Here is an 18,670-nt window from a genome sequence, read left to right as displayed (position 1 = left end):
AAAAAGGGGCCCAAACAAGGGCGGGAAACCATTTCAACTTTTTCAAATGGCTAAAAATGGTTTTATTCGAATCCCCAGGGTGCACTGATTAATTTCCACACCTTTTTAAGTGATTCTATATTCACACCTTTGACAATAAAGCCAAAAACCCATCAAAAAGGGGCCCAAACAAGGGCGGGAAACCATTTCAACTTTTTCAAATGGCTAAAAATGGTTTTATTCGAATCCCCAGGGTGCACTGATTAATTTCCACACCTTTTTAAGTGATTCTATATTCACACCTTTGACAATAAAGCCAAAAACCCATCAAAAAGGGGCCCAAACAAGGGCGGGAAACCATTTCAACTTTTTCAAATGGCTAAAAATGGTTTTATTCGAATCCCCAGGGTGCACTGATTAATTTCCACACCTTTTTAAGTGATTCTATATTCACACCTTTGACAATAAAGCCAAAAACCCATCAAAAAGGGGCCCAAACAAGGGCGGGAAACCATTTCAACTTTTTCAAATGGCTAAAAATGGTTTTATTCGAATCCCCAGGGTGCACTGATTAATTTCCACACCTTTTTAAGTGATTCTATATTCACACCTTTGACAATAAAGCCAAAAACCCATCAAAAAGGGGCCCAAACAAGGGCGGGAAACCATTTCAACTTTTTCAAATGGCTAAAAATGGTTTTATTCGAATCCCCAGGGTGCACTGATTAATTTCCACACCTTTTTAAGTGATTCTATATTCACACCTTTGACAATAAAGCCAAAAACCCATCAAAAAGGGGCCCAAACAAGGGCGGGAAACCATTTCAACTTTTTCAAATGGCTAAAAATGGTTTTATTCGAATCCCCAGGGTGCACTGATTAATTTCCACACCTTTTTAAGTGATTCTATATTCACACCTTTGACAATAAAGCCAAAAACCCATCAAAAAGGGGCCCAAACAAGGGCGGGAAACCATTTCAACTTTTTCAAATGGCTAAAAATGGTTTTATTCGAATCCCCAGGGTGCACTGATTAATTTCCACACCTTTTTAAGTGATTCTATATTCACACCTTTGACAATAAAGCCAAAAACCCATCAAAAAGGGGCCCAAACAAGGGCGGGAAACCATTTCAACTTTTTCAAATGGCTAAAAATGGTTTTATTCGAATCCCCAGGGTGCACTGATTAATTTCCACACCTTTTTAAGTGATTCTATATTCACACCTTTGACAATAAAGCCAAAAACCCATCAAAAAGGGGCCCAAACAAGGGCGGGAAACCATTTCAACTTTTTCAAATGGCTAAAAATGGTTTTATTCGAATCCCCAGGGTGCACTGATTAATTTCCACACCTTTTTAAGTGATTCTATATTCACACCTTTGACAATAAAGCCAAAAACCCATCAAAAAGGGGCCCAAACAAGGGCGGGAAACCATTTCCACTTTTTCAAATGGCTAAAAATGGTTTTATTCGAATCCCCAGGGTGCAATGATTAATTTCCACACCTTTTTAAGTGATTCTATATTCACACCTTTGACAATAAAGCCAAAAACCCATCAAAAAGGGGCCCAAACAAGGGCGGGAAACCATTTCAACTTTTTCAAATGGCTAAAAATGGTTTTATTCGAATTCCCAGGGTGAATTGATTAATTTCCACACCTTTTTAAGTGATTCTATATTCACACCTTTGACAATAAAGCCAAAAACCCATCAAAAAGGGGCCCAAACAAGGGCGGGAAACCATTTCAACTTTTTCAAATGGCTAAAAATGGTTTTATTCGAATCCCCAGGGTGCACTGATTACTTTCCACACCTTTTTAAGTGATTCTATATGCACACCTTTGACAATAAAGCCAAAAACCCATCAAAAAGGGGCCCAAACAAGGGCGGGAAACCATTTCAACTTTTTCAAATGGCTAAAAATGGTTTTATTCGAATCCCCAGGGTGCACTGATTAATTTCCACGCCTTTTTAAGTGATTGTATATTCACACCTTTGACAATAAAGCCAAAAACCCATCAAAAAGGGGCCCAAACAAGGGCGGGAAACCATTTCAACTTTTTCAAATGGCTAAAAATGGTTTTATTCGAATCCCCAGGGTGCACTGATTAATTTCCACACCTTTTTAAGTGATTCTATATTCACACCTTTGACAATAAAGCCAAAAACCCATCAAAAAGGGGCCCAAACAAGGGCGGGAAACCATTTCCACTTTTTCAAATGGCTAAAAATGGTTTTATTCGAATCCCCAGGGTGCAATGATTAATTTCCACACCTTTTTAAGTGATTCTATATTCACACCTTTGACAATAAAGCCAAAAACCCATCAAAAAGGGGCCCAAACAAGGGCGGGAAACCATTTCAACTTTTTCAAATGGCTAAAAATGGGTTTATTCGAATTCCCAGGGTGATTTGATTAATTTCCACACCTTTTTAAGTGATTCTATATTCACACCTTTGACAATAAAGCCAAAAACCCATCAAAAAGGGGCCCAAACAAGGGCGGGAAACCATTTCCACTTTTTCAAATGGCTAAAAATGGTTTTATTCGAATCCCCAGGGTGCACTGATTAATTTCCACACCTTTTTAAGTGATTCTATATTCACACCTTTGACAATAAAGCCAAAAACCCATCAAAAAGGGGCCCAAACAAGAGCGGGAAACCAATTCAACTTTTTCAAATAAGTAAAAATGGTTTTATTCGAATCCCCAGGGTGCACTGATTAATTTCCACACCTTTTTAAGTGATTCCATATTCACACCTTTGACAATAAAGCCAAAAACCCATCAAAAAGGGGCCCAAACAAAGGCGGGAAACCATTTCAACTTTTTCAAATGGCTAAAAATGGTTTTATTCGAATCCCCAGGGTGCACTGATTAATTTCCACACCTTTTTAAGTGATTCTATATTCACACCTTTGACAATAAAGCCAAAAACCCATCAAAAAGGGGCCCAAACAAGGGCGGGAAACCATTTCAACTTTTTCAAATGGCTAAAAATGGTTTTATTCGAATCCCCAGGGTGCACTGATTAATTTCCACACCTTTTTAAGTGATTCTATATTCACACCTTTGACAATAAAGCCAAAAACCCATCAAAAAGGGGCCCAAACAAGGGCGGGAAACCATTTCAACTTTTTCAAATGGCTAAAAATGGTTTTATTCGAATCCCCAGGGTGCACTGATTAATTTCCACACCTTTTTAAGTGATTCTATATTCACACCTTTGACAATAAAGCCAAAAACCCATCAAAAAGGGGCCCAAACAAGGGCGGGAAACAATTTCAACTTTTTCAAATGGCTAAAAATGGTTTTATTCGAATCCCCAGGGTGCACTGATTAATTTCCACACCTTTTTAAGTGATTCTATATTCACACCTTTGACAATAAAGCCAAAAACCCATCAAAAAGGGGCCCAAACAAGGGCGGGAAACCATTTCAACTTTTTCAAATGGCTAAAAATGGTTTTATTCGAATCCCCAGGGTGCACTGATTACTTTCCACACCTTTTTAAGTGATTCTATATGCACACCTTTGACAATAAAGCCAAAAACCCATCAAAAAGGGGCCCAAACAAGGGCGGGAAACCATTTCAACTTTTTCAAATGGCTAAAAATGGTTTTATTCGAATCCCCAGGGTGCACTGATTAATTTCCACGCCTTTTTAAGTGATTGTATATTCACACCTTTGACAATAAAGCCAAAAACCCATCAAAAAGGGGCCCAAACAAGGGCGGGAAACCATTTCAACTTTTTCAAATGGCTAAAAATGGTTTTATTCGAATCCCCAGGGTGCACTGATTAATTTCCACACCTTTTTAAGTGATTCTATATTCACACCTTTGACAATAAAGCCAAAAACCCATCAAAAAGGGGCCCAAACAAGGGCGGGAAACCATTTCCACTTTTTCAAATGGCTAAAAATGGTTTTATTCGAATCCCCAGGGTGCAATGATTAATTTCCACACCTTTTTAAGTGATTCTATATTCACACCTTTGACAATAAAGCCAAAAACCCATCAAAAAGGGGCCCAAACAAGGGCGGGAAACCATTTCAACTTTTTCAAATGGCTAAAAATGGGTTTATTCGAATTCCCAGGGTGATTTGATTAATTTCCACACCTTTTTAAGTGATTCTATATTCACACCTTTGACAATAAAGCCAAAAACCCATCAAAAAGGGGCCCAAACAAGGGCGGGAAACCATTTCAACTTTTTCAAATGGCTAAAAATGGTTTTATTCGAATTCCCAGGGTGCACTGATTAATTTCCACACCTTTTTAAGTGATTCTATATTCACACCTTTGACAATAAAGCCAAAAACCCATCAAAAAGGGGCCCAAACAAGGGCGGGAAACCATTTCAATTTTTTCAAATGGCTAAAAATGGTTTTATTCGAATCCCCAGGGTGCACTGATTAATTTCCACACCTTTTTAAGTGATTCTATATTCACACCTTTGACAATAAAGCCAAAAACCCATCAAAAAGGGGCCCAAACAAGGGTGGGAAACCATTTCAACTTTTTCAAATGGCTAAGAATGGGTTTATTCGAATCCCCAGGGTGCACTGATTAATTTCCACACCTTTTTAAGTGATTCTATATTCACACCTTTGACAATAAAGCCAAAAACCCATCAAAAAGGGGCCCAAACAAGGGCGGGAAACCGTTTCAACTTTTTCAAATGGCTAAAAATGGTTTTATTCGAATCCCCAGGGTGCACTGATTAATTTCCACACCTTTTTAAGTGATTCTATATGCACACCTTTGACAATAAAGCCAAAAACCCATCAAAAAGGGGCCCAAACAAGGGCGGGAAACCATTTCAACTTTTTCAAATGGCTAAAAATGGGTTTATTCGAATCCCCAGGGTTTACTGATTAATTTCCACACCTTTTTAAGTGATTCTATATTCACACCTTTGACAATAAAGCCAAAAACCCATCAAAAAGGGGCCCAAACAAGGGCGGGAAACCATTTCAACTTTTTCAAATGGCTAAAAATGGTTTTATTCGAATCCCCAGGGTGCACTGATTAATTTCCACACCTTTTTAAGTGATTCTATATTCACACCTTAGCAAATTTATATGTAATATAAATGCCAATTTACATGTAATATAAATTAAAGTTAATGTGACAACCATGAAAGGAGTTCAGAGAAGTCATGAGATCACTCTATTCAAATATGCAGATCTGTCACGCAATATGCTGCAAGACTATCACTCTTGCGTTACATTCAAAGGTCAAATTCACTTCTAGAGTGTGATGCGCTATTCGAGCTGGCCAATCACATCGCCCCTTTTCTATTATGTCAATCAAGGCCATGCGGTTTTATCTAGACTTGAGTAGTTTTACTTCAAATTCTGTGAGCTCCCTAGAAGAGTTTTCACATTAATCCCCACCCACCCAACCCTCTTTGGTTCTCTTTTAGCTTAGTATTTGTAAAAATGTAGGCAATGTTCTAGTTCTATGCACATATCCGGCTATGTTGAGGGTGTTTATTTTATTATTATTATTATTTACAAACGTAAGCCATAGCTGATGGACTAAGGAAGCAAGCCCGTATTTATAGACATTGTTATAATTATTATTATTATTTCCATTTTGTATGCTAACTTACGTTTAGAGCTGATGGACTTAAGCAGCATGCCTGCTTACAGAATTGTTTTTTATATTGTTACCATTTTGTATGCTTACTCAGGCTTAGAGCTGTTGGACTTGAGCAATGTGTCTGCTTTTGAGATATTGATATACATGTAACCGTTAGCTTTAGTGTCGAGCTGGCATACACTAACTCGACCATTCTGTTATTCGATTACTGTCTCTTCTGAACTTCTTCAATAGCTTTAGACCATCTTAATTAAGCATTGTCTTTCCTTATAGTTAATAAACCACGGGAGGGGATGAAGTGCTCTGTACCATTCGCCCTTTTGCCCCATAGCCTCACAGGGTCAGCTTTCCCCTTATAGTGTTGCTGTTGTTGGTTGTTGTGATTGTTCCCAAGGGTCCTAGAGATTAGGACCCCAGGTTCTTGGGAACCAGGGCATGTGGTTGTGTTTGTTCCCAAGGGTCCTAGAGATTAGGACCCCAGGTTCTTGGGAACGTTCCCAAGGGTCCTAGAGATTAGGACCCCAGGTTCTTGGGAACCAGGGCATGTGGTTGTGTTTGTTCCCAAGGGTCCTAGAGATTAGGACCCCAGGTTCTTGGGAACTAGGGCTTTCTGAAAGGAAGGAGAGGATTCCAGTCTCTCGTTGCCAACCAACTAACCTGTGATACATGTACCCTGCATGATTCCTATTGATGATTCTGATTGGCAACTCGAGCACTTCATCCCTTACCCCTTTTCTCCCACTGAACTTGTTGTCTTGTTTTGACTTCATGGGTTGGGAACATTAATGACAATAAAGCCAAAAACCCATCAAAAAGGGGCCCAAACAAGGGTGGGAAACCATTTCAACTTTTTCAAATGGCTAAAAATGGGTTTATTCGAATCCCCAGGGTGCACTGATTAATTTCCACACCTTTTTAAGTGATTCTATATTCACACCTTTGACAATAAAGCCAAAAACCCATCAAAAAGGGGCCCAAACAAGGGCGGGAAACCATTTCAACTTTTTCAAATGGCTAAAAATGGTTTTATTCCAATCCCCAGGGTGCACTGATTAATTTCCACACCTTTTTAAGTGATTCTATATTCACACCTTTGACAATAAAGCCAAAAACCCATCAAAAAGGGGCCCAAACAAGGGCGGGAAACCATTTCAACTTTTTCAAATGGCTAAAAATGGTTTTATTCGAATCCCCAGGGTGCACTGATTAATTTCCACACCCTTTTAAGTGATTCTATATTCACACCTTTGACAATAAAGCCAAAAAACCCATCAAAAAAGGGCCCAAACAAGGGCGGGTAACAATTTCAACTTTTTCAAATGGCTATAAATGGTTTTATTCGAATTCCCAGGGTGCACTGATTAATTTCCACACTTTTTAAAGTGATTCTATCTTCACACCATTGACAATAGGCAAAAAACCCATGAAAAAAGGGCCTAAACAAGGGCGGGAAACAATTTCAACTTTTTCAAATAGCTATAGATGGTTTTATTTGAATCCCCAGGGTGCACTGATTAATTTCCACACCTTTTTAAGTGATTCTATATTCACACCTTTGCCAACGAAGCAAAAACCCATCAAATCAAAGAGGTCTATGACCTACTCGTGAATGCGTTTTATATATATTTGAATCGTTCCTTTGAACAGTATAGTATCGATGGAAAATATTCATTATAGGGATTAATAATAATAATCAACTTTATTACAAGAGGGTGAACATATAACAGTTCGCTTAGGTATAAGAATTACTTTTTTCATCTTTTTAATTACCTAGCAAACCGATGGCTCAGTGGTACAGTTCTGCGTTCTAAAGCGTGTGACCTGGGATCGACTCTCATACCCTGTGGCTCACATTCTTTTTTTCTTCTTATTTTCTTTTCCACGGGTATTATATACATATCTGTCTTGTATAGAGTTTCATTACTCTTTTACTGATTATCCTTTAATGAATCGTGCCGTGCTCTAACCTTCCCAGTCTTTTAATAACACATACATAAAGTCACTGGTCATCGTTTCCAAATGTTCGCAATTATTGTAGAAGGAAAAGGCAATATTTCATTGTTTGCGTTTACAAGTATTATTAATTAAACTTTTCGCATCAATCCTTTTGTTTTGCGTAGTTAATTTTACTATGGCATTTCTGTGGTTTTTGTAGGCACCGCTGATTATTTCTTGTTCATAAAGCTCGCCAAATTTGCTTCTTTCAACCATTTTTCTGATGGAACTGTCACTTCCCACAGAAAAATTTTACGCTGAGCGGCACTTGCCGCACTCATTTCCCATATAAGGTCAAACATAGGTATACGAGCTGATAACCGGGATTCAGTAAACCAATCAGAAAGCTAGAAATGCAATATCCGAGGTTGAGAATTTAATAATGGCAGATATCTTTGAAAAATATTAACCTTTAATTTTCAAAAAGTTAGATAAAGAGCAAAACGTGAAAATGGAAAAAAAGACTGTAGTCTCGACACGGACAGGCCCTCGAAGTTGCTTGCCTTGTACCTTTTTCTTTTGTTGAGGCCAAATTGCATAATACTTCGGAATCGGAAGTGCTGATGCATTCTTATGGAGTGACGTTTTTATCACCCACAGCAAAAAGTATTCCCTTGAGAAATTAAAATATTCCCTTGAGAAATTAAAACAGTGTCTTGAACGTTTACAAAAATTCAAAACTCGGCATTTGCTTGTAAACAAGCAAATAAGTCGAAAAAATGGCTATGGCTAGGGACAGTCTAAAATGATTTATATACGAATAAAGTACTCAAAGAAACTCAGTCAGTGTTCGTTACATCGGCTCAAACCGATGAGAGAAAGAGTTTTCCCTCTGTTAGAAGCCATTTACGTCGCCAAAGAAAACACAACAAACTAGCCGAGCATTTGAAAATAACGTTCTAGCAAAGTTGACGTTCATCCAGCATGGTCGCACAGTGCCCCGTGCTTCTGGTTGATGTTGTTGCAGGTGCAAAGTCTGATTCCACGAATTTGGGCGTCATTGCATCAGAGATCGAATGATGTTCTTTGTTCAAGTGCTTCGCCACGGGAAAACGGGTACCCTCTTATCTATACTTCTAAGGTGTTTGCCGAAGCGTTCTCTGAGGGTACGTCTGGTTTCACCGAAGTAAAGGGCGGAGCAACGACGACAAGCAAGAGATACTGTAGATCAGGTTACTGGACTGGCAGCTGAAATGTTCTTTGATGGTAAAGGAGCCAGTGGGCCGTCAACAGTAACAGATGGAATCATATATTCACAGGTGCGACAATGGGGATGATTGCAGGGAGTAGTACCGGCTGGATCTTTGGTATTGCATCTCATAGTAGTGTGCACCAAATAGCTTCGAAGGTTGCGATTGTGTCAATAAGCCACGAGGAGGGCAGAAGGAAAAATCCGCGCAGTCTCGGGGTCATCCCTCAAGATGTTTAAGTTGCCGAGAAGAATTTTATTTGTGCGCTCGTTGAGAGGGTGGTAGGTTAATACCAAAGGAATTATCTCATTTGGGCATTGTCAACTCTTGGGCTGTAGATGGTATCCAGGCTGTTCGTGCTTTGGATTTTGCAAAGTTGCCTTTGGAGGTTCGTCGAGGGGTAGCCACGTCGTTCAAAAAAAAACACGCACATTTCACGTGCTCTCGCATTGAAATCGTCATCATCAGAGCAGAGACGACGAAGCCGCAGTAGCAGACTGTGTGGAATGCTGTTCTTCGAATGTCGAGTGTGTGAGGACTCGAAGTGAAGATAGCTGTGTGTGTCAGTGTCTTTATAGTACACTGAGGTGTGTAAGCGGTTTCCAGATAATGTGTAAGGTAATATCCAAGAATGGTACCTCAGTCTGGGAGATGGTGTGTGTGAACTGAAGCGAGGGATGAACGTTGGAGACAAAGTGAATGAAATCTTCCAGATCCTGACGCGAATAGAAAGCAGCACCTACGAAATTTTCAATGTATGTCTTGTGGAGTTGCGGCACAAAACCAGAGTACTGAGACATGATAGCCTCCTCTACGTAACCAACAAATAGGCATGCGTAATTTGGGCCATATTGCTTCCCATGGCCACTCCTCCTACTTGTTGATAGAACTTCGCATTGAAAGAGAATGTGTTGAGAGTCAACAAAAGTTCTGCAAGTCGTGTTAGAGTGAGTGAATAGACGTTGGAGGATCTAGGACAGGTCGTTTGTCAAGGAAGTGGGCCAAAGCCTGAAGACCGCAGTCATCCATGGTAAATATAAAGCACTGGTTGTGGTCGTCATTGTTGAAACTAAAGAAATCTAAAATCTGCAGGGCATGATTTGTGTCCTTGATGTAAGTGTTGAGTCCACGAACAAGGGGAGCCATAATTTCATCCAGGTAACGGAGATGTTTTCTGTACAACAGCTACAGGCCGATACAATTGGCCTTCCTTAATTATTGGGCTAATGAATCCTAAGAAAGTAGAACCGCGATGTCCGTGGACTGGACACAATCAAATTGTTGGCTGATGGTGGTAATTCGCGGCCGCTGTCATGTTCCGCACAACAGATTTTATGACGCCCTTGTTTTTCTTGGGTGTTATCATTATTGAGGCGCTGGTAAAATCTCACGTCATAACGGTTGGCGCTGAGCTACCTTGAGGTATAAGGTTCGCGCCCATACCACGATTGCACCACCTTTGTCTGCAGGGTTGATTACGACGTCGTCACGTTGACTGAGCCGCTGCAGTGCTTCCTTTTGAGAGATAAGTTGGAATAGGTTGTTTTCGTGTTGATTTTTCGATGGCAGAGGTTGATGTTATGTTCCAAAGCGGAAAACTTTCCTTCAGGTGGTGTCCAGTTTGATACCCTAGTGCTGTATTTCGTAAAGGGGCCGTCATCGTACGTACTGGGATCGCTCTATCGGCAGAAGAATCAGAAAAGTTAGCCTTCAAGCGAAGACGACGGTAGAAATTTTCAATCTGCCTTCACTTGGAACTCGTCCGTGTTCTTTTCCACAGGAACAAATGTAAGTCCCTTGCTGATGACCGGAACTGTGGTCCTGCGTAGCATTACAACCGGATGTTATATTTAGTTGTCAGATGATTAAAGATGATTGACAACTATAATTGAAATAGGAGAAAGGTATTGTGAAATAGATAGGTTTTGAAATACGAACATAAAGCAAACAACACGAGAATCGAGAGGTAGACTATTTCGCAGGAGGTTCGTGTCTTCTGCCTGACTCTCTTTTCCTCAGCCAGGTTTTGAATCTTCTCTTCGCGCAGCTTCAGTTGCTTTTTTAGTACACTGCGCCACCTGCTGCGATCTGCTGCCACCCCTCCCAGCTATTTGTGCTGATGTTCAGAGCTTTCATATAACACCGACGAATCTCATGCCAGAAGTTATCTTGCCATAAAGGGTATCCTTCAGAATGTGGCCATACTCCATCCGGCGAACATGACCGAGCCAGCGAAGCGTGCGATATCTGAGCAGTGTGTACAAGGTTGGAAGGCCACCAGAAACTCATAAGAGTTTCTGTCTTTGTCACTCCAGTGAATTCCAAGGATACGACAAAGAGAACGTACATGAAAGCTTTTTAGCTTGTGTTCTTGTTTTTTATTTAATTCTCAACCTCGGATATTGCATTTCAAGCTTTCTGATTGGTTCACTGAATCCCAGTTATAAGCTCATATACCTATGTTTGACCTTATATTGGAAATGAGTGCGGCAAGTGCCGCTCAGCGTAAACTTTTTCTGCGGGAAGCGACAGTTCCATCAGAAAAATGGTTGAAAACAGCAAACGTGGCGAGCTTTATGAACAAGAAATAATCAGGGGTGCCTACAAAAACCACAGAAATGCCATAGCAAAATTAACTACGCAAAACAAAAGGATTGATGCGAAAAGTTTAATTAGGCGACAAGTCGCAGCGACAGGTCTCTGCAGCAAGTCGCTCCGTGTGTACTGCTTTAAACCAAGCCGCTGCGACAAAGAGCTTGACACGCAGCGAATTAAATTTCAGTTGGAATAGTGGGCGTTCTTTTGCTCCTATTTTACACCTTAGTCTGTGTTTTATACCCAGTCCCTAGTCCGCAGTCCACATTTTATACTGACCAGATGAAAACGACGGTGGCCATCCCTCAACCTCTCAATGCTTGATTCCTGACTGGTAAGTGGTTATTTTTTTTCCCTTTTTGGGTAAAAATATAAAATTTTGGGTGGGCCATAAGGTAGGATATGGTCTAGCCCAGGTTTGAATACACCCCCAAAAAGAACGAGGGCAATTTCCCACAAAATTTACCAAACAAGCTTGGTCAATAAAGGAGTCATTAAATGACTCGCAGGGCGCCAAAAAGCAAATGATTTGTGTTTTTTTAGTGAGTGCCAAATCTTGAATGGATCGAGTTGAAATAAAGGGCACGATGCAACCAAACAGGAAAAAGTTCACTTCTTTCTGGCTAACAAAAGCGTTTTGAAATGGCTTAAATCTACAAATCAATTTTGTTTTTGTTTTGCTTTCATTCTTTAAGACCCACTTCTTTATTATTGAACTCCATATCGTCAAAGGCAGACAGAGAGTCTCTGTGTTTTCTTGTAAAACAGTTTTCATTGTACAAACTAACGACGAAAACCTTTTTTTAGGCTCGCAGGAACACAACGGGCTATCCAGAAAGGTCAAGATGGCTCCATCTTGACCGTTTGGGTAGCCATTTGCAGAACGAAATTTGCTCAACTTGACCGCTCACAGAGCATGTCATACAATTCGGGAAATAAACAATAAATGAAATATCAATAGTTTTAAAAATTGCCTTAATTTGAGTTGTATCAGTTTCATAAAGCTATATAAACGTTTCTTTCCAAATTTGACAAATATTTTAAAGAGACTGATTCAAAGGTAAAATAATGTCAGTTATGAAATTACATAACACACAGTTTTGTTTTATGATAATTTAAAGTAAATTACAGTATACAGAGCAAATGCTAGAAGTGTAAATAAAGACAACTGTATTGTAAAGTAAAACGTTTGAACTTTCATATTTGGACTACATGGAGAAAACTCGCAAAGGATGTGACTACCCCAGGAAACTGTAAGCAGTCTCTTTCGTTTCCTTGCGACAAATCGAGCAGCGAGAAATCTCTTCATTTGAATGCAGTTTACTACCCGAATGTTGTTTTTACTATTACTACTCTACTAAAAGTAGAGAAAAAAGCACATTGGTTTCATGAGAGTAGTTTTTATTCAAATAAAGTACTTGGTATTAGGTTTTGAGCCGAATTTTGTAAATCCAGTGAACGCATAGTAGGATAGACATCTAGTTCCATTTGATTGATACGTGTCTGGAACTTCTGATAGGATTCTTCTAATTCCTGCGATACAAAAACAACTTCATCAAAACAATTGCCGTCCATTAGAATGTAGAGCACTAATTTAAGCTATAACACACACCTAATAATTATTATAATAATGATGATGATGATGATGATGATAGTGTAAACAGCTAGGCGAAGAAACATCTAAACTACCTACTGAAATACTGAACCTTCAGTTAAGGCTCATTTACACAAGCAATTTTTATGTGAAAAGCTTTATTTGCTCATGTATATGAGAAAAACGGCCAAATTTATGTAACAAATATATTTGTCGAGAAGCTGGCGTATCAGCTTTTATGTGACAAATGAAAATTGTCACATACGAAAAAATTGCTTGTGTAGACGACTCGTCACATAAATGTGGCAAATATTCATCAGCATTATGTGGTCCCCAATCTTCCAATGAGCACTGTGCGCGCACATCTCTGCTGTCCAAGGTCATTAATGGCGCGCTAAAGTTTGAACTGCCGACAAATATTTCTTGTATTTTAAACACGCCTTTACTGAATTAAAAAAAAATCTTCCAAAAAAATCAGATTCAATTCAAAAAACCTAACATAAACTCATAAGTAAGGTTATATACACCAGTAAGTTAAAAAGAGGATTGTTAAAGGTCAAATGAACTCAAATTAGGTTTTTTTTCTATCAATGTGCTAATTAGGAACCAAATAAAGATTCCAAAGTTTAAAAGTAATTAGACTTTGAACCACAGAGATATTTCAAGTTAAAAATGCTTATTTTTGGCCTGTATAATCGTAGAGAGCTCAGGAAAATTGTTGGAAATTGTCGTAAACACCAACTTCGTCCCAAGCGAGGTTGCAAAAACACCAATTATGATGTCACTGTTGTTGTGCTGTAAGATCGCGAAGCATCTCAATTACGATGGTAGAAAGGATTTTTCACCAGTTAGAAACGGCTAAGAACTAACTAAAATATTTGTTATGATCATATAAGCACTTTTAGTTCGTTGATATGTTGATATGGCAAGCATGCATAATAAGAAATTCAATTTGTTGATAAGCCTGTACAGGCGTGCACGTGAACGCGCACTTCAATCACAAAGCCATTAAAAACACCAATTATGACATAAAAAAAGTCGGAGCTCGTTCCATTCCATATGGATGAGCAATTGGTGTTCGGGCAATAGGGAATTTCTGTCCATTGTTGTTATTGCTTTAGCATGTTCCTTGATGCGTGTTTTGAGTGTGTGCGAGGTCTGGCCAATGTACACACACGCACAGTGAACAGAAATTCCCTATTGGCCGAACACCATTTGCTCAACCATCATGAAATTGATCTGGAAAATGTTGACATAATCAACAGTTCGTCAACATGGAGACAAAGACTTTCCCTCGAAGCATGGCATTCAGTCTAAGATGTAAACTCTATTAATGAACATGTAGCATTCCCAGAAAGGTATAACAACCTTAACAATTTTAAATTACATGCAACTCCCAATTGTTATGCTTTTTATTCGCGTTTTAGAATTCCAAACCCCCTTTTTAGTTCAGCACATTCATTATCGCCTTTTTCTGCATTTTTAGCTTTTTATTCCAATAAAACCAGGGACGCCATTTACAAATTTACATATTGCTGAAGAAGGCCACATCACCAGCCGAAACGTCCTGAACATAATCTTTAAAGCCGGTATCGACTTTGTATAAAATATTTTAAATCTTATCATGCCTGGCTACAAACCAGATATTTTTAAATTGTTTGTGTTTGGTTGATAAATGACGAAACAAAGAATGTCTAAATTTGGGTTAATTTGACCTTTAAGATGTTAAACATTTGACAACCACTCACACTAAAATGCAAGATTGAGAAAAAACTTCAATGACAAAATACCCCAAACTAACCTTGGCCTCCATTTCTAGCCGATCAAATAGCACCTTGCTCTGAGCTATCATAACAACAGTGCTACTGGTTTCATCCATGGCAGTATCTGTTAGTGATGTGCTTCCGTCCCCTGTTTTGGTTGCTTCTCCTGCAGGGGACTCTTCTTCTTTTGGTAAAGATTCCATGCTGTTGGGCAGTATTTAAAAGGATAAAACTTGTGTTTCATTCTCACAGCCACGTCATTTTGCTCCCGACATTGGGAGAACCAGAGTCAGGGTTCTGAGGTTCTATCAACCATTCGAGGGAGTGAAATGACGTGCTATGATCTTTCTTGCATTTTAGAATATACATGTAGCTGCTGCAAACGCAAAAGAAATAATAATAATAATAATAATAATAATAATAATACTTTTAATGCGCAAATTCCATAAAATGTTCAAATGCGTATGAGAAGATAAAGAACGGAACAAAAAGGCTAAAAAGCTAAAATGCCTTTGTAAAAATTCTGTTCGCCGAAGCCAAGAAAGTATTACTGAACATCATAATGATATAGGAAAATCTAATTTGCATTTACTTTCAACACACTTAATTAATATACACGACTACAAAAACTAGTTTTGTCAGAAGACCTCGTCAGTTGGTTGCTATATGCTGTTAAGAATTTTAAATTTCAGACGACTTCATATAACATTGCACAAAGAATAACCCTAGTATCTGTAGGCAACTATAACGCTATATAAATCAAAAAACACAAAAATAATAATAATATAAAAATAATTGCTAACGAAATCTAAAATAACAACGGGAATAGCAGTAAACATAGCAGTAACTTAAAACAAAATATATCCAAATATATCAAAATATATCCAAAAAATATATCCAAAGAATAAGAAAACAGAGTTCAGAGTTCAGTTCCTGTTGTGCCATAAAATACAAAGAAATGCTTGTAGCTACAATTTCATGATTGCGTGACAACAGCTCTTGAGATCCGGAAATACGCCCACTCTTCTTTCGTCTTGATCAGTTGATCCTCTTTGGTTTGATTGATCATCACCGATTCCGTGATCTGCCTCAACATCGCATCATTCTTAAACGTTCCTGTGACATTCATGGTGAACTCTGGTGAACACTCTGAACTCTGTTTTCTTATTCTTTGGATATATTTTGTATTTTGTTTTAAGTTACTGCTACATGTATGTTTACTGTTATTCCCGTTGTTATTTTAGATTTCGTTAGCAATTATTTTTATATTATTATTATTTTTGTGTTTTTTGATTTATATAGCGTTATAGTTGCCTACAGATACTAGGGTTATTCTTTGTGCAATGTTATATGAAGTCGTCTGAAATTTAAAATTCTTAACAGCATATGGCTACCAACTGACGAACTTGAGGTCTTCTGACGAAACTAGTTTTTGTAGTCGTGTATATTAATTAAGTGTGTTGAAAGTAAATGCAAGTGAGATTTTCCCATATCATTATAAAGCTAAAATGTAAAGGTGGATAATGAGGCAAAATGTTATCGCTAAAATTCCAAAGATTATATTTGGATTCAGGCCTAAGAGAAATAGAAAAAAAAATCATTGAAATTAAGTGCCCTTCGAATTCTCTGGAGGGTTGTCCGCCACGATTCTGCTTTGAACTGCGTGAAATTGATTAGAAATTAGTTACCAGAACAAGCCGGACTTTAGAAACGCTTAGAGGTCAGAAAATGTTTTAAGACACAAATTGAAGACAGAACACTTAACTTTTTTTAAAAATCAAAATAAGCGGTGCATTGGAAAAACTGAATGAGATGAAAATTGAATGCATAAATTTAGCTAGCTTTGTTGTCTTTGTTGGCCTTTCAGATTCTCTTTATTGCAGGAGGGAGGACCAGGAATCAAAAATATGAATGAAACGATATCTTTGTTCATCGACGAAGAAGTCACCCGAAGACAAAAAATTTAACCTTCAGTTTACCGGTGTAACTGCTGTACAAGCAGCAATGAGCCATGTAAGTTCTGTGCTGTTTGATGAACATTTTTAAATGCTTTATTCCAAAACAACTCAAAAATGTTTTTCATATGCCCGAGTAATAACTCATATATGACCTGCAGATGCATGTATACCTGATTGAAGAATCGTTGACCCAGGAAAAGCGTAAAAAGTGAACGATGCGGCCCAAATGTTTACTGGGAAATCGGAAAAAATAATCGTCGTCTGTGACAGAATAAACTGATAATCAAACAGGTTGCATAAATCATGCTCTCAAGGCTCTCAAAGAAAGAAAACATCTTGATTATCAATAAAATCAGAAACCCATAGACTTTATGCAAAATGGTTGTCATTCATTTCTGTTTGGTCAAGTTTCTTAAAACGCTGATGGTGGCACTTAAATATATATGAAATATTATGCTATTTTGAGAAGTTTCAGTGTTTTGGGTTAAATGGCTGCAAAGTTATGACTCATTCAAATTTTAGAGATTTGTATGGAAAAAGTCACCCTGGCCTGCCTAGCCTCATTTTCATGTTTTTGGCAATATAAATGCCCCTGTAACTTCCCATTAAATGAATGTATAGCCTTTAAACTTCATACACTGATTTACTTTGACTTTATCTTTAAGTTAGAGTAATTTAATTTTGTTGACAAATGATTCTTCTGGGAGCCGAAAATTAACAGCCGCCATATTTGCATTGGGTCTTATGAATATGACTAAGCTTACCAAGGCTGTCTACCCAGAATACCATTGGGTCATATCGTTCATGGTTTATGCATTTCAAAAGTTTTATTGACGAGACTCTTTTCAAATACATGTGCTTGAAATTTTTGTTGATGTTGAAGGTTATCAAAGTGGTTTTGAGCCACCAGAAAATTTGTAGTGGTTCTTTTTCTTAAGGAAATGCCTCAACAGTGGTCGTGTAAGTTTAACTTTGCTATTAGTTTTAACTCACGACTTTGTTTGTATGGTATGTACACTATTTTCTGCTTCACTGATGCGGTGAAAGAAAACAATGTCAGGGCATACCTGCCAACCCCCAGAGTACACAAATCTGGAGATGTCCAGAAATCTTTGCATTGTTTATGATGTCAGGGTGTCAAGTGTGCCCTATAATCCTATAAAATCCTAGAAATGTTCGTCAAATAATTATATGGGGTAAAGTAGAGGTTGATTTTGTATAAAGCTTCCTTTATATTTTCCACTGATGGTTGGAGCTGTGCAACAAAGTGAAAGATTTATTCTTTTTCTGCTTTGTCTGAGACCCTTCTCGTGAATTTCATTCCTGATAGGCGTTTTTTGATCAGGTTGTGTGGGTATATCAGGTATATTTGTAAGCAAATGTCCAGCAAGTTTTTTTTAAAGTTTGAAAATTGTTTTACTCAAAAGTAGCTTGTGAGGAGATTGTTCTAAGGATTCTTAAGGCTTCGCCTTTCACAAATCCATTATTAACACTTGGTGTACTGGAAGGTTTTGTTGCCTTCGGCTTGAAATGTGTCTCCTTGAATATCCTGTATTCAGTTTGTATAACTGTGCCTAGAAATACAGTCTTAGTGTCAAAGATTTTTCCTTGAATTTAGAGTATGGTGGTGTGAGTTTGCTTGCTTGATGAAAGTCTCAATATCAGGTCCACTAATGTCTCACGGGGATTTCAAATATGTTTCAAAGAGGAGGGGATTTGACAAATAACACCTCTGAATTAACCGCTTTTATCGCAGCTGGAGTTCGTTTTTTGGCAAGTGTTAATGAGTCACGGTAAATTCCCCGACTTTGTTTACCCACGCGGAAAAACAAAATTTGCATACCATGTTCAGGCAAGCCCTTGACATGTGCAAACATGCCTTGACTGTCACGTCACGCGACGCTTTTTTCACAGCCGGTGTTTTGTTATTGGCGATGAGTCATGATATTACAACGTCTAAAAATATTATTCGGGTAAACCCCA

General features: G+C 38.3%; 1 protein-coding gene and 1 long non-coding RNA gene across 5 annotated transcripts in view; one reads left to right on the top strand and one right to left on the bottom strand.

Moving 5' to 3' along the window:
- The first annotated feature begins 5,593 nt into the window (after positions 1-5,593).
- LOC144654564 (uncharacterized) lies at positions 5,594-6,338 on the top strand. The gene is made up of 2 exons (XR_013570932.1): positions 5,594-6,073; positions 6,118-6,338. It is a non-coding gene; the product is annotated as an uncharacterized LOC144654564 (long non-coding RNA).
- A 5,992-nt stretch (positions 6,339-12,330) lies between these two features.
- Positions 12,331-18,670, bottom strand: part of LOC144653125 (centriole and centriolar satellite protein OFD1-like) — a 104,861-nt gene continuing 98,521 nt past the window's right edge. For 3 of the 4 annotated variants that reach the window (XM_078513042.1, XM_078513043.1, XM_078513044.1), the window contains 2 exons: positions 14,768-14,933; positions 12,331-12,905 (listed from right to left, as the gene is read on the bottom strand). In XM_078513042.1, the coding sequence (XP_078369168.1) occupies positions 12,774-12,905; positions 14,768-14,933 (298 nt within the window). In that variant the 3' untranslated portion in view covers positions 12,331-12,773. Of the gene's footprint in view, positions 12,906-14,767; positions 14,934-18,670 lie in introns of those variants that run through there. The other variant, XR_013570681.1, reaches the window with a different exon arrangement.

Source organism: Oculina patagonica, chromosome 5 (genome assembly GCF_052425735.1).
Source record: "Oculina patagonica isolate OP01 chromosome 5, crgOcupat, whole genome shotgun sequence".
Classification (NCBI taxonomy): Eukaryota; Metazoa; Cnidaria; class Anthozoa; order Scleractinia; family Oculinidae; genus Oculina; species Oculina patagonica.
Note: the sequence above shows the minus strand (reverse complement) of the source record. Positions and strands in the feature narration are given on the sequence as shown.